General features: G+C 48.9%; 1 protein-coding gene across 1 annotated transcript; it reads left to right on the top strand.

The window, feature by feature from the left end:
- The first annotated feature begins 18,895 nt into the window (after positions 1-18,895).
- Positions 18,896-22,734, top strand: TPRG1L (tumor protein p63 regulated 1 like). Its single transcript, XM_071575897.1, has 5 exons — positions 18,896-19,134; positions 19,217-19,308; positions 19,815-19,991; positions 20,543-20,696; positions 21,389-22,734. The coding sequence occupies exons 1-5, from the start codon at positions 18,931-18,933 to the stop codon at positions 21,581-21,583; spliced, it is 822 nt and encodes a 273-aa protein (XP_071431998.1). The 5' UTR covers positions 18,896-18,930; the 3' UTR covers positions 21,584-22,734.
- Positions 22,735-23,037: the final 303 nt, after the last annotated feature.

Genomic DNA, 23,037 nt, shown 5'->3' with positions numbered 1-23,037 from the left:
ACCTCTCCTCTGTGCCAAGCTAGAGGAGATTTGGGCTGGCTGATGCTTCAAAACGCAGATGAGCTAATTAGGAAGGGTCCCAACCCCCCAGCACAGCACAGTTCCCACATCAGAGCCCCCAGAGACTGAGTGTTGCTGAAATGATCCACTCTGCTGGGAAGTCTCCAGTAAGCAAATGGTGAAACTGAGCAGCTGATTTACAGCACGAGATGCAAATAACAACTACCTTCACACCCCCCACCCTATGGCCAGACGGTCACCGCCACCTCCCACACACAGATCTTGCTCTGCTGCACTCACTCGGGTCCAACAAATTCACCAACACTGGACCCCAGAGCATTGGGTGGTCTGAGGACCCCGGCAAGGCGGGGCAGGCTTGGAGAAGAGCCCAGGCTTCCCAGCAGCCTCTCCCTCCCAGCAACAAGCCTGCACAGAGAGGTCATTTACATCCAAGCTCCCAGAAAGTTGCTCCTAAAAGGAGCCTGAGCCCAAACCTAGAAAACTCCATTTACAACCCTTTCATCTACCAGGGGTGGAAGATAGCAAAGGAGATCAGGACAACCCAACTGCTTCCTTGGCTCAGGAACAGTCTCTGTGGTCATGGTCATATTGCTCAGCTCAACCTCTGCTCCAGTTTGCTGCAAAGCAAAGTCTACCTGATGGCAGATAGGCAAGGAGAGGGAAGGAAAGAGATCACTTTCTACAATGACAGTGCCTGATAGGATCAAAAAGCCACCAAGATGCAAGGGGTAACAAAACAGGCGTTGAAACCCTGATGCGTACACATGATGTGCTACAGACCTTCCTGCAAGAGCTCATGTGGCTCCATCCAGGGCTGTGCCTTCACAACAACATGACTTAACACTGAGGGTACACGAATGTTATGCCTGTCAGCAGCTCAGGAGACCAGGAAGGACAGCATCACACCCAGGGAGCTGAGTGATGGGGAACCACTGGCTCCCTGGCCAGGGTAAATATGGGGCTGCTGCTGCTTGGGGCTGGCCAGCAAAAACATCCCATGCTGAAAGGTCTGATAGGAGTCTGGCCAGGATAGGGAGCGTCCTGCCTCTAAAACAAACACATCTGTGTTTCTTTCCAGAAAAGAAAAAGTGATACCGTTCGGATCAGACACAGATTTCTTGAAGACAAATGACACCATGGAATATTGCTGTGGAGCAGCTTCATTCACACAGGTATTTTCATGTTCTTTCCACCAAACAACCTTGACCGGTTCACACCCAGAATCACTCCAGTGACCCACAGCTCCATTCTGGGGAGATATTTCCCAAGGAGGTACCATAATCTCAAATACCAGCATAGTTCCTTTGATAGGTGACAGATGAGGAAAGAACAAATCATTGATGAGGTGTCCTTCCCCAAAGCAGCTTCCACCCTCCCAGCCTATCACAAAAACCCCACACAAATATTGACTGAGGAGCATCAAATTAAACCACATGGAGTATTTTTAACAGCGCAAGATGAGAATCCAGACAAGTAGGTTTCCACCAGAAACAGTAAAGTATTTACCAAAAAGAATCATTGACAGGAGTCAATAAGAAATGAAGAGAATGATGAGTTTGTGGCTGGGATCTTCCTGTATCCTCACCTTTCTGCCCTCGGTTCTGATTACTCTGGGATTGCAAGTGGGTTCAGGTTTCAATAAAATGCTCCTCTCCATCCCTTCTGGGCAGGAAAAGAGCAGCTCCCAGGATTGCTCCAGATCAGCTCCCCTACCTCCCCCACACCTACCTCTGGTTCCAAAGGAGGATGGAACTGCAGATCTCAGAAGGAACAGACACACAGTCATGGATGGTAAAGAAAAAAGTCTCATTACTTGATTTGCTGCTATAAATCAGCATCGCCTAAAGATGATGTGAGCAATCTCTACTGGCCTGTACCTTGTAGACTCAGAGGGAAGAGAAGGACAACTGTGTCTCCCTGCAGCCCAAGGCTCGTGTTCTCTGGCCATCTACACAGCCCAGGGAACCTTCCAGCTTTTAGGGGTTGTTTGCTACAGAATATCATGTTCCCAAACCAGAACATCTGTGAACATAGGAAACTCAATAACCTTCAAGAGGAATTTTGTATATTACACAAAGGTTAATTAAATAAAGCTTAGTAGCCCCAAAATACAACCTGGCCAAAGATACAACATCATTCCTTTCCAAGGTGGCAGCTCATTGCCACACTGCCCCAGGCCCAGTCTCGCTCCACAGGCCATGACCCCAGGGATCCTTTGTTTGACCCAACTTTAATCAGCTTCCTTCTCCGATTCCAGCAAATCCCACTGCGGATGGCAGCCAGGAATAAAGGCCATTGTACAGTGCAGAGCTGCGTCTCACAGCAAGTCATGATAAGCATTTCCTTTCCAAACATCCAAGCTCCCCAAACATTACAAAAGCTGAGAGCAGACTATTAGAATTTTGCAGATAAAACAATAGCTAGGATAAAACATAAATAAATCAGGGCATCCCTTGTTCTTTATCCTCTCCACTTCCAAATTAAAGGAAGAATTTGGCGGGGCTGCTTACCGTGCTGGCAGCGAGGTCCCTGGAAGCCAGAGGAGCAGTGACAGAGCTGTGAGGATCCCTCTCGGCAGCTTCCACCATTGAGACAAATCCTGTAACCACAGGCAGCTGCAAGGAGGAGGGACAGGATGATTCCAGCAGAAGGGCACATGCACTAACAAAACACCTCATCACTGGTGACATGCCCACAGGCCCAGAGAACATTTGAACAGTTATAAAACCACTACTGAACCATTTTTGAAAGGTCACAGTTTTTTGGTTGACAATGCAGTACTCAATTACACAAAGTCTCAAAATTTAGGAGGAAGGAAAATCCCTCAGGGAATGTCTAAGGGCATTTCTTGAAGCATGGCAAAGTGAGGACTCACAGGAAAACATCACCAGGGCTGCTGGTGAAATGATGCTCTTCCAGCCAACAAGTGGGTAAAATAGTCAGAAAATGACTTGTGCTGAATTACATCAGATCTTGTGGCAACAAATACAAGTTATTTATTTTGAAATTGGAGGGATCTTTCTAGGACAGACCACTGGGAGCTGCCTTCACCTCTTCACTGGGCTCTCCCGGAGAGATGGATACCCCAACGTGGTGTCACCTTTGAACAGCCCAGAGGATGAAATGGAGCTAAACTGTAAGTAAGCCTGAGCAGCCACGTTTCTCTGTTCTCACCCAGCGAAGTGTAAAATGGACACAGAGACAGAGAATGCTCAATTAGGCTTCTGAAATCCACCTTTCCAAATCATCTACATAAATCAACAAACAAGGTTATGTTTTTCCAGGGAAACATGTATTTCTCATAACTCATGAAAGAAGCCCATGCTTTACATGTCCCACTGAGAAATGCTGATGTCAAAAGGAGAAATGCTGTGAACATGGATGCTGTCACGTGTGCGGTGCTTTGTCGGAGGGTAAGGATGCAGAACAAGCACCCATCTTCCTTTTAAAACCATGTAAAGATTTGGACAATGAAATTTTCTCTCTGTTCACTGATCTGGACATAGCTGCAGTGCCAGCCAACTACTCTTTTCATTCTTTCTCCCACACCTGCTCTCTTCCTTTCCCTTTTCATTGAACAAACTGTAACAATCTCCAAGAGTGATGGGACTGTTGGAATACGTCTCACAAAAGCCATGGCAAACCAGAAAATGTGGAGCAAAAAGCATCACCTGCTGACACAGTTCAAGAGACTTGGTGCTGGTACCTGGTGCTGCAGCTCCCACCCCATTCCCCTGATCAGCCCAGGCTGGACTGTAAAGAGCCAAGGGCAAAGAGAAGACATGGAGACCATTTTGTTCCAGCTGATGGATCCCAGGAAGGAACATATTGAAACACCAATGGTGCCATGGATATTGGTGCTCAGGACCCTCAGGTCAGTTACCAACTGAACAAAGCTGCAATTAAATTACAGCCCCTCGTATGATATGGGGCCACCTGGAAAGAATTCCAGCAGCACTCGGTGGGCCGAGGGTCCCATACACATGCTGGCTGTGCTGGCTGCAGCTTCTCCCTCCTATTTGCAAGTTGGGAGCCCCCCTGGCTTGTCTTCCCATTCCAGCTAAAGCTGTAAGTAATTAGTGACAGAAAAAGCAGGTCTGTGATTACACATTTCATTTTGTGTCATTATAACTGGCACCCCGCGCAGGCTTCAAAAATGGCTCCAAAATTCTTGGCACAAAATACCCCACGCTGGCTCCAAAACACTAATTGTGCACTCAAAGATAAAGAGATCACAGATGGAAACAGTGCAAGGAAGGGGCTGTGGGGTTTGGGCACATTGGCAGGACAGCTTGTGCACACCAGGAGATAAATCTGCAAAGTTATCAATTGTTTATGATAAGTCAGAACTTTAAGGCATCCACAGGAAATCCAAGCTGGGAAAAGGCTGGGATTACCTTCAAAAACAGAACCCAAAGCTGGTGGGTGTCAACTTGTCACACCTGAAAAATCAGTTCCTTATCTACTAAACATGGAAATGTAATAACCACAGTACTGAGTTCCCACTATTCTCCTTCCACCACTGAATCCCCCCATACATCAAATATTGGCTCTGTCTATTCATATAAGAACACAATTGACTTTCTAATTTCCTCTGTGCTAAGTACTTCTCCTGGCTCACACAATGCCTTCCATCAAGCCTGTGCTGATTGTGGAGGTCTTGTTTTTAGGGAGGTTTTGTGATTAGGAATATGAAGGTTTAGGTGAATGTGCCATTCTCCAAACTTGAATGTTTTCCATCAAGACACACTCTCTTGCCAGACAGAGCTACATAACCATTTTAAGGACCTTTGCTCTATCACTTCTTTACAACCCAGCTGTCAGATCGTCCTAGAGTCAGGCACAGCCATGGGCACAGGAGTTCCCTCTGGATCATTCAGCTCCAGCTTGCTCTAAGTCCCTCTCTCACCAAGAGCCAAACTCCCCAAACTTTGCACCTCTGATGCACTAGAGCTGCAATACTCCAGTCTCAGCATCGGCTCTTTTAAGGACCTGATGATTTTTCAGATCCCTTCTCCAAAAGAGAAGATTATTTATAAGACAAAGGTAGCATTGAAGCCCAAACACTCATCTCCCTGAACTAATGAATCCGTGATGAAATGCTGCTTCACAAAGCCAGTTATCTTCTCATCTAACACTTTAGTTGCTTTTCATAGCCATGTATCCTTGGGGACTGCAGTGATCCCGTATCAATCCTGTGCTGGCAGAGCACTGGAACTTGGAAAGTTCTTTGCCAAGCATCCTGCTCAGCAGAGCTGTGACGCCTGCACTTGCGAATACTTCCCTGCATGGCAAGGCAGGAACAACTTCCCATCTCCAGGTGTATGCCAAGGTGTTCTAGGGCTGCAGGCTCTGGGTTTTCCTAGCTCTAGTCATGGGAGAAGGACTATCTTCTCTTTCAGTCCTTTTCCTTCAGGCCTCAGCACCATAAGACAAAATGGACTGCATGGCCAAATTGCATAGTGGGTTTTTTTTCCCCAAATCCTTCACCTTAATCACATACAAAACAGACTTTTGAGATGGTCCCAGCAAAGCCCAGCCTGGAGTGCACGACTTGCCGGCAGCGCTCAGCCCTCGGAGCAACTCAGCAAGACCCAAAGCACAACAATGGAAAATATTAGAAGCAATTTCAGTGACACAAATCAGGGGTTAGAAGACAGGGGTGTTATTCTTGGCAGTGCCCCAGATTTCCTGAATGAGCCGGACAATTCCCTGCTCTGTGCTTCAGGCTGGCACATAGCGAGTGGAAATCATAATAACCTACTTCCCAGCCCGGGGAGGTGGGGGGGCTGTGGGTCTCCCCCTCTGTGCCCTCCAGGCCTCCTGCAAATGAGCTCCTAATTCAGAGCGACAGAATTTAATGCAAGGAAATTTGGGAAAAGGGCAATGACACTGTTCAGAGAAAGAGGAAAGAAAGGATAAATTACAGAAAGCACCACTGCCTTCTGCTCAAAGGCCAGGGAATATCCTTAGAAAGGATTTAGTGAGGCAGGATTCTTGGGAAGTCAGAGGCCTGAGACTGATTTAAAAGGAAGAGTGAAGGAGAAAAGCATTTGTCCTGCAGTGTATGGACTCATCGAGGTACACTGCAGTCCCTCCCTGCATGGGCAGAGATGGGCTCCCAGGGGAGCATGCAATGGACCTTTATCCAACACTGGATTGGTTCACAGGCAAAAGGTTCAGAAGTTCAGTCACAGCCTTTCAGCTGACAAAAATATGAACCTCCAGCAGACAAGAGGTAATGGACAAAGGAAAGCTGCCTCACAAGGAAATCAAATTGTCAACCAGACATTTCCTGCTGAGTCTTCCAACCTCAATCACAAATCTGAGCTGCTTCCCCCATGCCAGTGCATGCAGATGGGTTCGGGGTTGTGCCAGGCTCAGGGATCATGCCATGTGCCAGCCTGGTTATGCCCATGGACTAAGCCCAGTGTGTGCCAGGTGATGGGTGGAATCTAAGAGGAGCTAGCAGAAAGAAATGCAGTTCAGTGCAGGGTAACACTATGGAGTCTTTTAATAGGTCATTTGTGACTAATAAAAGGTTCTCTTTTATTGAGGCGACTAAATTTTAGCTGCTTTTTGCTCAGCCCTAGGGGATGCTCAGAGGGGTTTTCATCATCTCAGACTGATGTTTCCTCCCACCTTCTCCCCAAACGAGCATTATTTCTCCTTCTTTACCCAGGGTCAGGCTCTACCTTCACCCTGAAAATAAGAACAAATCAGGATGTCATCTGGATAAAAACTCAAAGACAACTAGGGACAGGGACTGAAGCTTTTAGACCAGCAGCTCAGGTTGAGCTCCTCCAGTAGCTTCATGGAGGCATCAGAATAGCAAACCATGCTGATTCCACAGTGGCACAATGGCCAGGCTGTGCTTGCCAGGGCTGTTCCATTTCCTTGAGGCAGATCATTACAAATCACTCAGGTGTTTTCATCCCATCTCACAGCAGATCCAGGCTCCCTCTCAGCTGTATTCCCAGCTGCATTCCCAGTCCAGGCAAGAACTCATGTTCTCTGCAGGAATGTGTGGTCAGGGCAGAGCCAGCACTGGCCCCTCCTGCGCAGAGGTCACAGACCATATTGCAACAGTGACCAGGTCACTTGTACTAAATCTAGTAATGGTCTCCTCTTTAGCCTCTTTACTGCTCTCCTTGTAGCCTTCCTGCCTTGCTGTGTCTCTTCTGAAGGTGGCAGGGGCTGGCCCAAGAGCACAAACAGTCTGCGGCTGAACTTCAGCTCCTCACACACAAGAGTTACAGACTCAGTGGGACTCTTTTCAACATCTTGAGCTGAAAGTGGAGATCACAGGGATTTTTACCAGACACACAGGCCCCTCCTCCTAATCACTGAGGGCTTTACCTGTGTTATTGAACGCAGGTGGAATTTAAGTAGCATCTCAGAGGCCACTTGAAACTGAGCAGCTTAATCTGAAAGTTAAACTATCAGCAATCATGCAGGGAAAGAATTTGATGCCATCCTAAAAATGCAAAGGGTGCCTTGACTTCTGACCTTTCTCCTTCCCAAACAGATGAATGCTCCAGGACAGAGGGCAATAGCTGGCAGCAAGCCCTCCCCCTTCTGCTACCAGAATAAAAGACAGGACAAAACACAGAACCTAGCCAGGGCTGGGGCATCCTGTGGGGGCTGACAGGCCCAGGGGGGCAGGAGCAATCCTGGCTGTCACCACTTCAGAGAGCACAGAGCAGAGGAACAAAGCCAAACATTCTTTGACATCTGTGAGATTTCTGTTTCTGTGAAATTTTTCAACTCCTTCCAAGCTATTTGTTCCCAGCGGAGCCCACATACACTCCCACTACTGTCCTCACAGCTCCATACCAGCCATTTCCTCACCTGTAAGTGTTTAGAGACTTAAAACTGCATGTGGGCAAGAGCAGGATACCCCAATTTTACTACACCTCAAATGTAAGCTAAGAGTGAGTACACCTAGTGCAGTGGTTGCTCCCTTTTTCCAGGCACCAGGGCATCTCTGAGAGCCCAAACAAGTGACCTGAGCTCGTACCCATGAGGGTGCTGGGATTCCCATCTCATAATGGTATTTAATGTCTCCCTCAGTGTCAGACAGTGTGTTGTGTTCAAACAAGAACCAGCTCAGCATTTGGAGCAAGGAGAGCCCTGCAGTGAGGAGATGCCAAAGAGCAAGATAAGATGTCCTCACTCGAGAGATTCCACTGCATGGTGCCCAGCAGCTCTAATTGAACTGTCAGCAGCGATGCCCTTCCCCTCCTCAGCACTCCTGGAACACCATCAATGATCTCTGAAGGCAGATAGGAAGGGCCACAAATTCCGCTGACATGTTTTGGCATATCTTTGTGGCATTCAGCAGTGCTACAGCAGCAAGTGCAGGCTGACTCCAGGCTGCTACACAGAAACCAGACAATCTCCTGTCATTACAGAATGCCCTGGCCATGTGCCACTCCCTCAGCACCTCACCAATATTTACTGACAATCCCCTGCCAGACCTTCCTACGCCCTCCTCTGCTCCAGAAGAACATGCTTGTGCCAAGGTCAGAACCACCAGCAGGAAAAGTCATCACACCCCTGCAAACCAATAGCCAGAAGCATCTTGGGATGAGGGTTTAGTTACACAGAGCCCAGATATATTCCCCCAGGACAGTCTGTGGAACAGGACAGAAATCCCAGACTGGGGCACTAGCCACCCCACCAGGGCCAGGCAGAGCTGTGCTGTTTGCCCACGGAATGCTCCTCCAGCTGCTGCTTGGTGATGGAGGGGTGGTCTGGAAACAGGGAGCACGAGTCTCATTGTCTCCCCTCAGCCTATAATCAGGTGACTGCTCTCAAGAGGTCACGAGATGATTGACAGAGCAACAACACTTGAGTTTCTGCCCCAAACAATCCCCCGGAAGTGCCCCAGCCTGTGTTAGGGGCCCACAGCCCTTGAGATATTCATTTTTCTGTCCCAGAAACAAGGTTACAATATATCCCGGTTGTGAAGTCAGTGGTATCCAACCAGGGCTGAAAGGCTGAAGAGAGACAGAGCTCACAGCTCATAGTCCACTTCAAACCCTTCAACAGCTTGGCAGCAACTCCTGCAGAATTTTTTGCGCAGGTGTCACTCCACTTTTGAGACTGACTGTCCGTCTCCTCTTCACTCCAGCCCAACCCTGCAGTGAGCAGCCCAGGTCTACTCCCAGCCCTGATGATGGGAAGGATGAGTTCAGAGCATGCCCTGAGCAGCTTTATTTCCTTTTTTCTGCTTCCTTCCTGCATGGAATTACTCACTTCCTTGGCAGGAAAAATCATTACAGAAGGTGCTTTTCTGAGTTCAGCTGAGGTTATTATCTGCTCACTGACAGGGGGTTACAAGGCACTCCTGGAGCTTCCTCTGCCCAGTGCATTGCTCTCCTTTGCTGCAGGCTTTGGAACAGGAAGAATAAACACTGGTTGCTTGACACACCTTTTTTCTTTTTTTTTTTGTAAACTTTTGCTTCAGGCATCAAAGCACAGGGAAGGTACAGACAGCCTCTGCACAGAACAAAAGACAACCGGCATTTTCGTGTACTGGAGGTCAGTCTCAATCCCAACTGCCTTCACATGGCTGGCTCTCATTCCCCTGATGGCAATGCAGGTCAGATCCCAAATGCTTTGCTAGTTCTCCAGCCTATTACTTACATTTAAAGCTGCTTTTCTGTGGGAAGGGTAGAGAGCACCTCCAGTATCTAAATCAGAAAAGAATTAAGCACCAAAGCAGAGAATTAATCCCACAGCTTGTGTGGCTCTGCAATGGGGTGACATTCGGTCCTACACGTAAGCTCAGACAAACTTTTCTTCAACTCAAGAGGTTTTTCTTTGCTCTCAACATCTCACAAGCACAGTTTCCAGTTAAATGTTTCCCCAGCTGGATGTGGCTGCAGTGTTTGGGGGAAGTAGCTGGGAGCAGCAGAGCAGCTGCCTCCCATGTTGGGCAGAGAACTCTGGAGGGGAATAGGGAATGTGGGGCCCGCGGGGATAAAACTGCCTCTGTCTTCTGCAACAACAGCATAAAATCATCTTATAGACTAATATTTGCACATTCCCAGCCTGACTCATGTGCAAACCTGAATACATATCACAGCTTCCTGCACAGCTGGGAAGGAGACACTTCCATGACTGTTTGGCAAAGAATTGCACTAGAAGAGAGCAGGAATCCAGCCACAGAATCCCAGAGTCTCAAGTTCTGGGTCTCCACTCCAGACCCGACAAGTGCCACCCCTTCCCCCATGGCTGTGTGCTCTCTCCTCTGAAGCTGATGCTGTGACATCCCTTGCTGGATCCAACCATCCTGAACCTAGAATTTCCCTTTGGATATAGGAGAGAGCAGGTAAAGGGCTGGATGCAGAGATACCAAATCTCTAGCAGGAGCAGCTCAAACTCATAGAGTCTTAAAACAACAGACTCAGCTCCCAACACACACGCACACCTTCCCACAGAAGTTTCCAGAGTTTCTGTCAGTGGCGCCATTTGAAACACCAGTTTGGGTTTGATTTTAAACATTTAATAGCATTTGGCAAGTTGATAAATGACTGAGACCCTGAAACCCTTTTGTGCTTCAATGTGGAAATTCTCCATAAACAGAAAGTGACACAGAGCGCTTCCCAGGAAGCCACAGCAGAAACCTTCTGATGCACATTTAAAGGGAATAAAAATAATAATATTAAAAAAAAACCAACAAACAAAAAATCACTTCCTTTTAAAGACATTTTAAGTCACCACCCTCAGCCAGAAATAAAGACCTCGGCTGAAGCAGCACGACACTTACGGTGCAGACACCCGTCCTCCCCTGCGAGCTGGGACCATCCCGGGCAACACCTGTACGTCATCTGGGATCTCACCTGGTACAGCTGCCTGTAGCCCGTGTAATACACAACTCTGAAACACAACGAGAAACCCCCAGACACGGTCAGCTCCTGCGGGACAAGGACACTGCAAAGAATGTAAGTTGTAACTCAAAATGTGGAGGCAAAGAAAATGAGGAATTGTCTTTCCAAATGTGCTGATACTGTTTTCCACCTGCTCTGGCAATGATCACTGATGCTAAGAAAATACTACAAGTTTACTCTAACTGGCATCACAAGAGACCAGGTCCTCATAACACCCTGGGCTCTCTTATTTTCTAACATATTTCACAGCCCTGAGATCCTTCAAAAAGGAAACATAAATTTTAAGAACAGGTATTTCAGCTTTAGTGAGCAGGAGTAGGTGTCTCCAAGGGCCTGCTGAGCTAAAAAATCACCAGAATCCTGATGACAACCCAAAAACTCTGTTGTTCACAGGATGGCTCCACAGTTTGGCAGGGGATGCTGAGGATCCCTTTAACTACTCTGAGTAGTTCCCTCCAGGGTGGGAGCTGGGGGAGTAAAGCAGGGACTCATCTGAAGTGTAAATAAATAAAAGTGACATATTTTTCCCGGAAATTCAGTGTTGTGTGTTTGTGAAAATTGAAACACAGATAAAACTTTTGAAGCTGATTTTCACAAAGCTCCACTGGCAGAACATGAAACTGCTCCACCAAAGCAAATCAGGCAAACAACAACAAATATTTGGCACAGCAGATGTGCCGTGCATGTCCACTGAAAATATTTATCCTAACTCAGTCGAGTTGTTTGATTTCATCTAAACATTTCTACAAAAACACACCAAATAACGGTGAACCATTAAGTCCTGGAAAGAAAATCTTCAGATTCCTACATGCCAATCAGCACAAGGAAGCACAGCTGAGAAAAATAAAAGAAGATACCATTATTTTTTTTGTATGAGCTGTTAGCAAATTATGAAGGAAATAGTTGTGTTCCAAAGCAGCTGAGAAAGCAATTTACAGGCACCAGGCTCCAATCCATCTGGATCCTCTTGGTACCAATAGCTCTCTCCAGCCCAGCCTGGGGAGGGCATGGGGCAGTGTGAAGGAGAAGGGGAGATGGTGGGTGCAGGGTGGTGTGAACATAACAAGGCAGCTCGGAAACAAGGAGAAAAAGGTAGGAATAGTGAGGTAGGACAGCTCAGGGATGACCTGGGGCTCCTTGTGCCCTAACAGCCCCTGAGCAGTGTCACCCCCACATGCTCAGACATCTCTGTCAGATACTTCACACCCTTTAAGCCAGTTCAGGCTGTTCTCAAGGAAAGGCAAATATTGTGACAGCCTCAGTGCCTGCGGGTATCTGGGTGCTGCAGACGGGAAAGAGCCACACAGGAGATACTTTATCTTCAGTGTTTCTGTTTTCTTTTGTGTTTCAAGGAGCCCCTGGCACAGAAAATGTTGAATGAGCCAGAACTAACGGAACCCAGGAAATCCTGCTGTGTCCCACTGCTGGAAAATCCCCTTCCAGCCCCTCTGGGATATCACTGTCATTCCTCCAAGTTTGGTTATTAAGTGCTGAGCGAAGCTACCTGCTGTCATTACTCACTGGGAAGCTGCATAGCCAGGAGCAAACCCATCCCTTCACCAGGAACACGGAGCAGCACAGCTCAAGGATGCTCCATTCAGCTGCTGTGGAGCAGATGCTGGTTTTCCCAGTCACCTCCCAGTAAAAGGTACCAAGGCCAATTTCAGGCCAGATTCTGGAGCTGTGAATACACTTCCTGAGCCCCATGCTGCCGGAGCCAGGTCCAACTGGAGCACCTCCAGAGGGTGAGATGGAGGCTCCACCGAGTCCCCGTGAGCACCGACACCGCACGCACCACTGCCCTTGATTGCTTGGCACAAGGGAGCTTGGCAGGAGAGCTCCCAGCTATTGGAACGAGCTTGCTGAAATGGGAACTCCTAGAAGTTTAGAGTGCAGGGATTTGGGACAAAATCTTGCCTCAGGAATGTGCTGCTTTCTCAATTCCTGGGGTGAAATCCATCACAGGCTTCTCCTCTGTGTTTTCATCAGGAATACACTTTTAGCACTGCGCTGTTCTGATATTTAGAGTGAAGCAGAACAGAAAGTTATTTCATTTCATTCCCTTGATTTATGATGTCAAAACCAACCATTAAAGAGCTGAAGGGACAGCTGGGACTGAAGAGCTCTGAGCCTTTGAAGTAGAAGTAGACAGGGCACCCATCCTTTCAAAGCCTTCCCTTAAAACACACCAAGAGCCAGACTCTGTTTGCTTCTTTGTTACCACGACACGGATCTCATCGCCAGGGTAATTACTGGCAATTACAGGTTAGGAGGAATTCCTAAAGTCAAGACTTAAAAGCTGCCTCCAGTCCAAGATGTTTCTTTGAGATGACAACTATCATTATTATTCTGTAAAGGGTTGTAACTGCCTAATGAGTCCGGAAAAGCAGGTGAAGGACGGAAGCAGCTTGGGCACATTGTAGTTTGGCTGCTGGGTAGGTAAGAAAAGTTCATTATTTGCACTGTAACAGGTGTTCAGAGCCCTCCTTCTGCAGGCCCTCCTGCCTGGGCTCCCAGCTCTGGACACTGGGAACTCAAGGGATACTGTGAGTACATTCAAATTCCTTGCTTGCCCATGCAAGCCCAAATTCACTGATCTCTACACTCCTCTGCTTTGGGCCTGCACATGGTCCAGCTCATGGAGAGAAGGGAAGGTGGTGACCCTGCAGCAAATCCTGCTAAGCACCACCCCGGCAGTTCCTGTCCTCACTGGTGGACTTGCACCACCCCATCACTTGCACCACAGCCACATTTATCATTATTTTTAGACAATAGCCCTCCTGCCATCAGCTCTGTGAGACAAGAGGCACTGAGATGCTTTGAAGCAGAGACATCTGAAGATACAGGAATAATACACATGATGTGAACAAGTCATTTCATTAATGTAGTTGGATCATAGGAAACAGATGTTGTATGTCATTGGAAGATGGGAAACAGCCTACCATGATGACAAAGCTTCTCTAGAACACAAGTGATGTATCTTCTCTTCAGGCATTTCTTAACAGCTTAAAAACTGTGTCTCAGGGATGCCAGGTAGGGTCAGAATCCTTTGGCAGACACCAAGTGAGCATCAAGTTCACTTCCCCGCTGCTGCTGGGAAGCAGGAACCACTTCTCATCCCACAAGGAGCAACCCCAGCAGGAAGGAAGAGCACCTACCTCCGCTCATAGCCTGTGCACCACCGTCGGCCCCCGCAGTCCTGCTTCCACACCTTGACAGCACGGGTCAGTGCCTGGACACACGGCTGCTGCTGCCCCACGACCACCAGCTCCTGCTCTGCGCAGACATTTGGCCTGGAACACAGAAACAAAGACCTACAGAGGGGTCTGGAAGGATAGGGGCACATACAGAGGTACAGGGGTGTCCAGGGTCACAGCTGCGAGAGGTGCAGCGCTCCCACTGCCCAAGCAGGCTCCGGCCATGCTGACAGGGCAGGAAGGTCGTGGGCAATCCTCAGAATCTGCCTCCTCAATTAGTTAAATTGCTGCAGGGAAAAGAAATTGTGCCAGGTCAACCAGCCACAATGACGGTTTCTCATTCATTCAGAGCTAAGACAAACTCCAATAAATAAAAGGAACATGGATAATGTAATAAGAAAATAAGGAAAATACCAGTTCCACTTTGTTTCTTCTCTAATCTTAATTCCTTCTCTAAGCACAAGTGAGTGGTTTTAACTAAGAATAAAGAGGGAGACATTTGTCCCTGACTCCGCAAGCCACAAGTCACTCAGTATTTGGGACTGCTTCTGCTGCTCACAATTCTTCCAAAGGGATCCAGAGTTTTCACAAAGGTACTTTCTATAAAAGAAGTGAAACGAAATAATTTGGATGTGGCGAAGCTCAGAGATTGCAGCCCGCATCCGACTGCTCTGGGCCACTCGATTCCAACTGCGGTGCGCTGGCACAAGGCTCAGCTCCAGTGCCTCATCCAAGAAGTTTGAAAGCAACTGTCAGGGCACGAACACAAAACTCCTGATGCTGGGAGAAAAAGCAGTTTCTTGCAAAACCTTTATCTGCTAAAAGACCCCTTTTATTGAAGAATTAAACCCCTCAGGGAGGGCAGGTTGGAGTCGGTGCCCCACAGTACCCCAGCTCCATGGACAAAGGGAATTAGAGCAATCCCCCAGCTCTGAGAGACCATCTTCTGGCAGGAAGCCAAATTTGCAAGGAAGTTTTCCAAAGAAGCCAAATGATTAACACCAAACTGTAACTGTAAAATGTAATTAAAAAGAGCAGCCTACGTGCTGCTGGAGTAACAGCAGCAGGCAAGGAGGAACGTGGAATAAGAAAGATCAGTGAAGTGCCATAAAAACAGCAGGTCTGGGAAGAAAGGGCAAACTATTCAGAGAAGAATCACTTCTTTCACTCACACAACAGCAGCACTTCAGTTAAACCCCAGAGTTCCCTCCTACAAGCAAAGATTATTCAGGTTTTCAATTTTCTATTTCCCTTTTTGCACATCTGGTAGTAAATAAAGCAAGCCACAACAGCCCCCACTGCCCTTCACTCTCTGCTCCTTGATTTTCTTGATTTGAAAACACTGTATTTGGCTCCTGCTTTTCCGTTCCCTTCCCGCTAAAACCCCTCCGGAGCTCTTTTCTTCCTACTCACATGTGGGGCTGCAGTTTGCTCCCAGAAGCCAGCGGAGATATTCGCAGTGCCAGGATGAATGACAGTGCCACTGCAGGAAACTCCATCACAACTGCTCTGCTCCCTCTAGGTGTTCCCAGCGGGTGCCCAGGGAATCCCACAGCCTCCTTCAGCACAGCTCGCCAGTTCTTCCACCTTGCAGGCGGATGATCCTGCTTTCTCCTGCTCCCAACTTGCCAATGTCTGTCCTTGTAAAGGACAAAGCTATTGGAACACAGGGGAGTTCTCGCAGAGGGAAAGCGGATTTATCATTCCTGGATGCTTCCTCCCTCCTGGGTTCATTCAACGAGTTTCTTCGGTCCGTGGGAAATAATCACAGTACAGGTTGCTGCTGAGTTTTTCCCCAAACCAAACCTGGCTCCTCATGCTCATTTGCTTGCAGTGAAATGCACTGAAGTGACTTTTTCTTCTGGGATTTGCTTCCTGACAAAGCCGAAAGACTTGGGGGCTCACAAGACCTGGGTTGCGTCCAGCAGCACAGCCCCATGTGGGTTGAACTGCTCTGGAGCTGAGATCCCCTTCCCAAGGCACTACAAAAACCTGCACTTGGCAAGAGGAAGGAAGGAAGAAGGAGGGGAGCTATCCTGGCAGGAGAATCCCACCTCCCAGGAGCTTTTCCCAGAGCACAGGGGGTGCTCCTTCACTCCATCTGCAGAGGTGGAGGCATCCTCCTGCCGCAGCTTCCCACCTTCCTCCGGAGCCGGGAGCGAGTAACTCCGCAGATACGTACACACACACTAGAGCAGCCTCCCTGCAGTTCACGGGAGTCACAAAACTTCCCCCTGCCTTTCCCAGGTCCAGCTCCTTTCCCTCACATGCTCTCTTGCCTCTTTCCTCGCTGTCAGTCAGAAATCCCTCCTCCCACCAGCTGTGCCCAGCCCCGAGCAGAGGAGGGGGCGGCCCTGCACACGGGGATGGAGCAGCGATGGTTCGGGTCTGTTCCTTCACAGGCGGCTCTTTTGCACTACCCAAGGCCAGCTCCAGACACACCACCCAAAATCCCTTTCCCAGCAGCAATAAAAAAACCCCCACAGAGATTCAATCTTTTCTACGTACTTCAAGAGATAACTAAATTGATCACTTCCCAAGGAAATTCTGCTGACAGGGACACCTCCAGCGGCACGAGGCAGCCGGCACAGCGGGATGGGGACGTGAGCGGAGCAGGGATGCTGCAGTGAACCTCTCCAGCCTCAAGAACCTGCCAGGACACTCTTCCCAAGACCGAGGAGGAACCAGAGTAGCAGCCAGGCACTGCCTTGGGGAACTCCAGGGCACACCTGGCCTCTGGCAGGAGCTGATTTCCATCACAAGAAGGTCTGAAAAGTTTCTTGGACATATTTTGCTGCTGAAGGACAACTGTTAAGACTAAAGTCCCCAAGGGCCATGCTCATAATCTCGTGGCTCTTGGAAGAAACTGAGGCAGCTGCTCATTACACCAGAACCCTCCCAAGGTCACAGCAGTGCCATAAATCCCGCAGGTCAAAAAAAAGAGGTGAGGGGGGGTTAATGCTTCCACTTAGCAGTAAAATATCTGCCAAGCCTAACAGACAGGAAGAAAACATCCTTCATTCTTCCTCGGGAAGAAAGGCAGCTATATAAAGATGTTTTATAATGAGAGAGAGCTCTGGGATACAATAATTCCAAACCTCTGTTTTCCTGTCCAGCATTTAAAAGTTAAGACTTTTCTTACAGTAGGAAACCGGCTGCTGCTCACAGATTTCCAAGGATTCCTCCCAACGGGCAGGGACTGGGCAGAGCCAGGAGTCGAGCTCCCTCTCCAGGACAAGGCTCGGGGCCAGGAATGGGGATTGATCAGTCCAGCCACAGCTACCACACTATCTCAGGTGACACTCCTGGCTGCCACACAGGCAGGACATAACTCCCTCTACAGTCCTGGCTGGCCTGGCATGGTCACCCCCACAGCCACCCCAGCAGGCTGCCTGCAGGGAGAAGGGAAAGCACCAATAGGAAAAGCTGCACGTTGAGTGCAGCAGGAGTGACCAAGCATAAAATCAGCTCTGCAGACCTTTTATAATCTCTTTAAAGACAGCAGCGAGGTTTTACACCTAAACAGGCCCATGTGAGCAAGGGCTGCAAAGAACACAGCAGGGAAGCCGTGGGACATCTGATATACAGTCAGATATCTGTAACCCAACGCTGTCTGTGAAGTCAATTTAGTATGTTTTCAATTTTATATCATTTCCCACCACAGTCACTCGCCAAGGATGTCATCCTCTGGCTCTGGGTAAAACAGCACTGAACGTGGTCCAAGATTCGATACACTTCCATAAATAGCGATGATAATATCTGCAGTCATGCCAGAGACCACAGAAACTGAAACATTAACATACCGTTCATTCCCAGCGTTATTTAACCTTCACTATTGAGCATGCTGGGTGCAACATGAGCATCAGGACTCTCAAATAAGTCCTATCCCCAGTCACACACTGCTCCAGTACCTTCCCAAGCTCTGACCCGATGGTATTTAAGGATCTTGTAATTCTGACCCAGATTTGCTTCACAGGAGCCCTGGCCAGCTGCTATAGGTCCACAAATCCCATTGCTTTGTGGGTACATCAGTCTCCTTCTCTCCTAGGCAGAGCAGAGCATCATTTTGGCTAAGCCCAGGGCTTCCCACTATACTCTCTGTTGTGTGCACGTGCTTGTCTTCCCCAGCCTCGAAGATCTGTGGCAGAGCCAAGACAGACCTCATACACCTCTGGGTGTGCAACGGGAGCGGTACCTGGTACCTCGTACAATCCCAGATGTGCGACAGCAACTACACCTCATACCTTATACAGCTCCGGGCAAGGGACAGTGACAGGACACACGGCCTCGTCCAGCCCTGGGTACGTGATGGTGGTGGTACCCGGCACAGCCTCAGCTGTGGGGTGGTGACGGTACCCGGCAAAATCCCGGGTGCGTGTCGGTGACCGTACCCAGTACAGTCTCGGTGTGTGATAGTGACGGTACCCGGTGCAGTCTCGATGTGTGATGGTGACAGTAACTGGTGCAGCCCCGGTCCGTGACGGCACCTGGTATCTAATACAGCTCTGTGCAAGCGACAGTGACGGCACCCACCACTTTGTACCGCCCCGGTGTGGGATGGTGACGCGCATGACCAAGGAGTGCGGAGCGAGAAGCGCTGCTGTGACCCGCATCCCGTGACCCGCATCCCGCCGGCCGGACGCTACCCAGGTACCGGCTGCGCATCTGCCGCCTGTGCCGCGAGCCCGAGCGGGCCTGCAGTGCCGCCTCCCGGCCCGGAGCGGAGCGGAGCGAAGCAGGAGAGGCGGGTCCACTCGCTCCCCCCGCCCTGCTCCGCCCCGGAAGGTGCTGAGCGCCCGCCGGGCCCCGCCGCGATGCTGCAGCTGCGGGACGCGGACGAGGGTGGCCCGGCCGGCGGCCCCGGTAGTCCCGGCAGCCCCGGCGCCGCCACGCTGGTGCCCGGGGCTGCCGGGCCGCCCTTCGAGGCGCCCGCGCCGCCGCCCCGGCAGACGCTGCGGCCGCTCAGTGTCCGCACCGCGGGCCGCGCCGGCCGCCTGCGGCAGTACTTCGTGTTCCGGGTGCGCACCGCGGGCGGACGGGACGGGGCGCCCGCACAGCCCCGGCCCGCACCCCTGACCTCTCTGCCTTCTGCCCCTGCAGCCCGGCACCATCGAGCAGGCGGTGAGCGAGATCCGGGTGGTCGTGCTGCCCGCCGAGGACGGGGAGGTGCAGAGCGTGTGGCTGCTCACAGAGTGAGTCCCGCGGCGGGGGGCGATGGGTGCGGGCTGGGCCGGGGTCAGGGAGAAAAGCTCCAGGGCAGCCTCGGCCCCGCGGCTCTCGGCGTTGTTTTGTATTAAACCTTGTGACTATTAGCGCGCGTAGAACGGAGACGAAGCCCCAAAGTGGCCCAGGCTGGCTGTGCCGGCATCATTTCCATATAAACCAGCCCTCTCCATCAGATTTAGGACAAAGCTCCCGCGTTAACCACCTACAAGATCCAGGCCCATACAGATCTCACTCGTGCAGTAAAGCACTGAATTAGCTTTCATAAACACCCTAAGCCATGTGTATGCACTGAGGCACAGGCCATCATCCCTACACTGGCCCTGCTGCTTCAGAGCAAAGACTGTAACAGAAAATACAGCATCACTAAGACTTTGGATTTTTTTCTCCTCAGCAACTCTTCTGCCTGCCAAGCTGTTGAGTGTTTTTAGCCAAGAGTCAAAACTAGTAAAGCTCAGTCACATTCTCTTACCAGAATCGATCACTGGAACAATGAGAAGGAGCGTCTTGTCCTCATCACAGACTGGTCCCTCCTGGTCTGCAAGTACAACTTCATCAGCCTGCAGTGCCAGCACGTGACAAGGATCGCCCTCAGTGCCGTGGACACCATCTCCGTGGGGGAGTTTGAGTTCCCACAGAAGTCTCTGAACAAGTAAGCTGCAACATCACTTACATGGTTATTGTGAATAGTTTGAGCTGTTGTCCTGTTGCTGACCACTGGAAAGGTCTGAGAATTCTTTCATTTGCTTAACTCTGCAAACAACTCTTCAAGTTTCATTAGACCTCAGCTGCTGGTTTGCTGGCATGGTCAGTAGTCACACTAACAGTTACTCAAGGACTTTCAATATCAGATGAGTAGATGTGGGAGCAGAATTTTGTCACCATTATATAATGCAGTAAATAGCAGCAGTACCACCTTAGTGTTAAGTGTCAGGTCTCCCGTACATGTGGGCTGTCACGTGCTGTGCAAGTCAGGTGCCCAGGTGTCCAAGGAGTTTCACCTTCTTGCTCGCAGCTCATAAGGTTGCTTTGCATGTTTCAGGGGCTGAATTCTTGCTGTTTCTTGCCTGTCGGAAAAATTTACTGTCACTTGCATTTCAGCTTCCCAGTTTCAAGTATGTCTTTTTCAGGCAGAACTTTATAGTTAAAAGTCCCTCAACAAATGGAAAGTCTTACCCTGGTAATTCTTGTTTCCACTACCAGGCGGGAAGGTGTCGGTATTCGCATTCAGTGGGACAAGCAAAGCCGTGCCTCCTTCATCAACAGGTGGAACCCATGGTCCACCAACATCCCCTACATCACCTTCACTGAGCACCCCATGGCAGATGCTGACGAGAAGGTTGCATCTCTCTGCCGGGTAAGGAACGGGCCCCTCCCGCTCATGGAGCTTGGAGGTGGGATACAACTTGGATTATTTTGAAGCAACACAGCAGTAAATCAAACAGAAGCAGTCACTTTAGGGATAGAATTTAGAGCTTTGATCTGCATCTCCCCAGTCTCCAAATTTTGACTTGGAGGGCAGCCCCGCTGCCTGTTTTCTCCAGCCACCCATAACTGGCTGGAACACAGAGGAAGCTGAAACTTTCAAAAGCACAGTGTCCTGTAAAACCAAAAAGCAAACACATCTTGGGCTATTCCTCTTACTTCCAGGCTGATAGATTTTTCATTTAGCACTGCCAGCTAATTAACAGCTGGTTTAATTGCTCACTGAAAACTTACTGAGCCACTTCTCAGTTCTTGCAATAGGCGAGTCCCCCTGGAGGTTTCCACAAAACCAGAATGCCTTTAAGTGCAACACATCATTGATCAGGGCAGAAAGAAACACTTTGTCACTGATACATCTTTACCCATCCAGCCCATGTTTAAGTCACATGTCAGCAGTTGTGTGAAATGAACTGAATCACTGAGGTTAAATATCAAAATGTGACATCACAGTACATAAGATTCCTGACAACTACAGCTTTAGTGTTAATCTTTCACCGTTCCACATCAGCAGCTGTTTCCCTAACACTCTGTAAAACAATGAAAAAGTGATTTTTTTTCTTTCAGCTGAAAAACTTTCAAACCCAGCTGATCCAGGCCGTGAAAAAAGCCCACAAGGAGGGCCCAGTGCCAGGGAGTGCTAACGGTGTGCTGGTGCTGGAGCGGCCCATCCTCATAGAGACCTATGTGGGACTGATGTCCTTCATCAACAACGAAGCCAAACTGGGCTACTCCATGACGAGAGGCAAAATTGGATTTTAAACCCCCTTGTGTGTCATCTGTTCAAGGGCAAGTGACTTACTGTTGGTCCCCTGGGGAGAGCACACTGAGGACAGAGCACATGATGAGCAAAGCAAAGAAGTTTGGGGAAAGGAAAGGGGGGGGTTGTAGTAGGTTGTTTGGGGAATGCACAGGATGGATTTGAAGCAGACAAAGGGTGGTGTCAGTCAGTCTTGTATTTTGTACTTGATTTACAGCCTGGTCCTTGTGGGGTGAGAAGTGGCATGTTCAGTGCCCTTCCAGGCTTGGTCTTCCCTGTTCATGAAGTGCCCTTGGAACCTGCTAAAACCCTTCCAAAGTACCCACTGTACAACAGAACCTTTGTGCCATGTTACTGCTGTACCCCTGTGTATGGTGTCAAATCCTATTGTGTGCTTGGGACTGATTAGTGTTGTCTGAAGAGGAATTACTGTTCCAATCTCCGTGATCTCAGCGCTCTCATTAATGCCTGTTAGGAATTTTGAAAGCTGTCAGTCAGTCTTTAACAATATTTGCTGGCTTTGGCTAAAGCTACACTGTTCCACCTGCTCAGCAGCAGTCTCTGAGCTCTAAATGCTTTTTGTAAAAATCCCTCTAAGAACCCACTGGAACTTCCTGTTTCCTCACTGCAGCCACAGACTAAAGACTGTTGTGAGAGAATATTGCCAAAAGCCTCACCAACTATTTTGCCTTCAAAGCTGTTCTTTGTAAAACTGAAAGGGAATTCTATTTTGGTTAGATTGATATTCTTAGCCATTTTTCTGAAATCTATTCTAGTTTGGGCCAGGACTGTTTAATGGAGACAGAGAAAAAACTTCCAGCACTGTGTGTCAGCCTTGCTTTATACATTCCTGCCCTGAACCTCATGTCCAGGGATGAAATTGAGAAGCAGCACAAGAGACACTGAGCTGATATTGCTGAAGAGGTGATTCTAACAAGCTTCTTTGTGCATGACCTTTCTCTTCATACCCTTTTCAGAGTCTTTAACTGCTGAATAAACACTGTGCTGCAGTGGTATTCTTTTGGCCTTAACATAGGTATGTGTTTGTGAAACTCATGTAAAGCTGGAGTCCTGATAAAATGCATAAGCTGCATTTTCTAAATTACCTGTTCAATTTTCATTAACCTTGCAGTAAAGTTAAATTTCAGCTCCATTTGGTCTTTGTTTTTCATCTTCTGGAGATTAAGTCTGTGAAATTAAGTAGCACAAGAAAAAATATCCAATAAATTCCTAAAAAACAGGCTCCCACCTTGGAAGGACACAATGACTGGGTACTCCAGCTAAAAAGGAAGGATAGTACAACTGTTCCTTCCCTGCCAAACCAACTACTCCTGGGTATCACCAGAGAGTTAAGACAAAAACTCCCATTTCAGTTTCTAATTCAACAGCCTGAAGTGTCAGTTGTTATCCCTTTTGTAAAGATTCCTCGTAATAAATCCACTGTGGTCCAGGCACA

Source organism: Pithys albifrons, chromosome 22, assembly GCF_047495875.1.
Source record: "Pithys albifrons albifrons isolate INPA30051 chromosome 22, PitAlb_v1, whole genome shotgun sequence".
In the NCBI taxonomy this organism is placed as follows: domain Eukaryota; kingdom Metazoa; phylum Chordata; class Aves; order Passeriformes; family Thamnophilidae; genus Pithys; species Pithys albifrons.
Note: the sequence above shows the minus strand (reverse complement) of the source record. Positions and strands in the feature narration are given on the sequence as shown.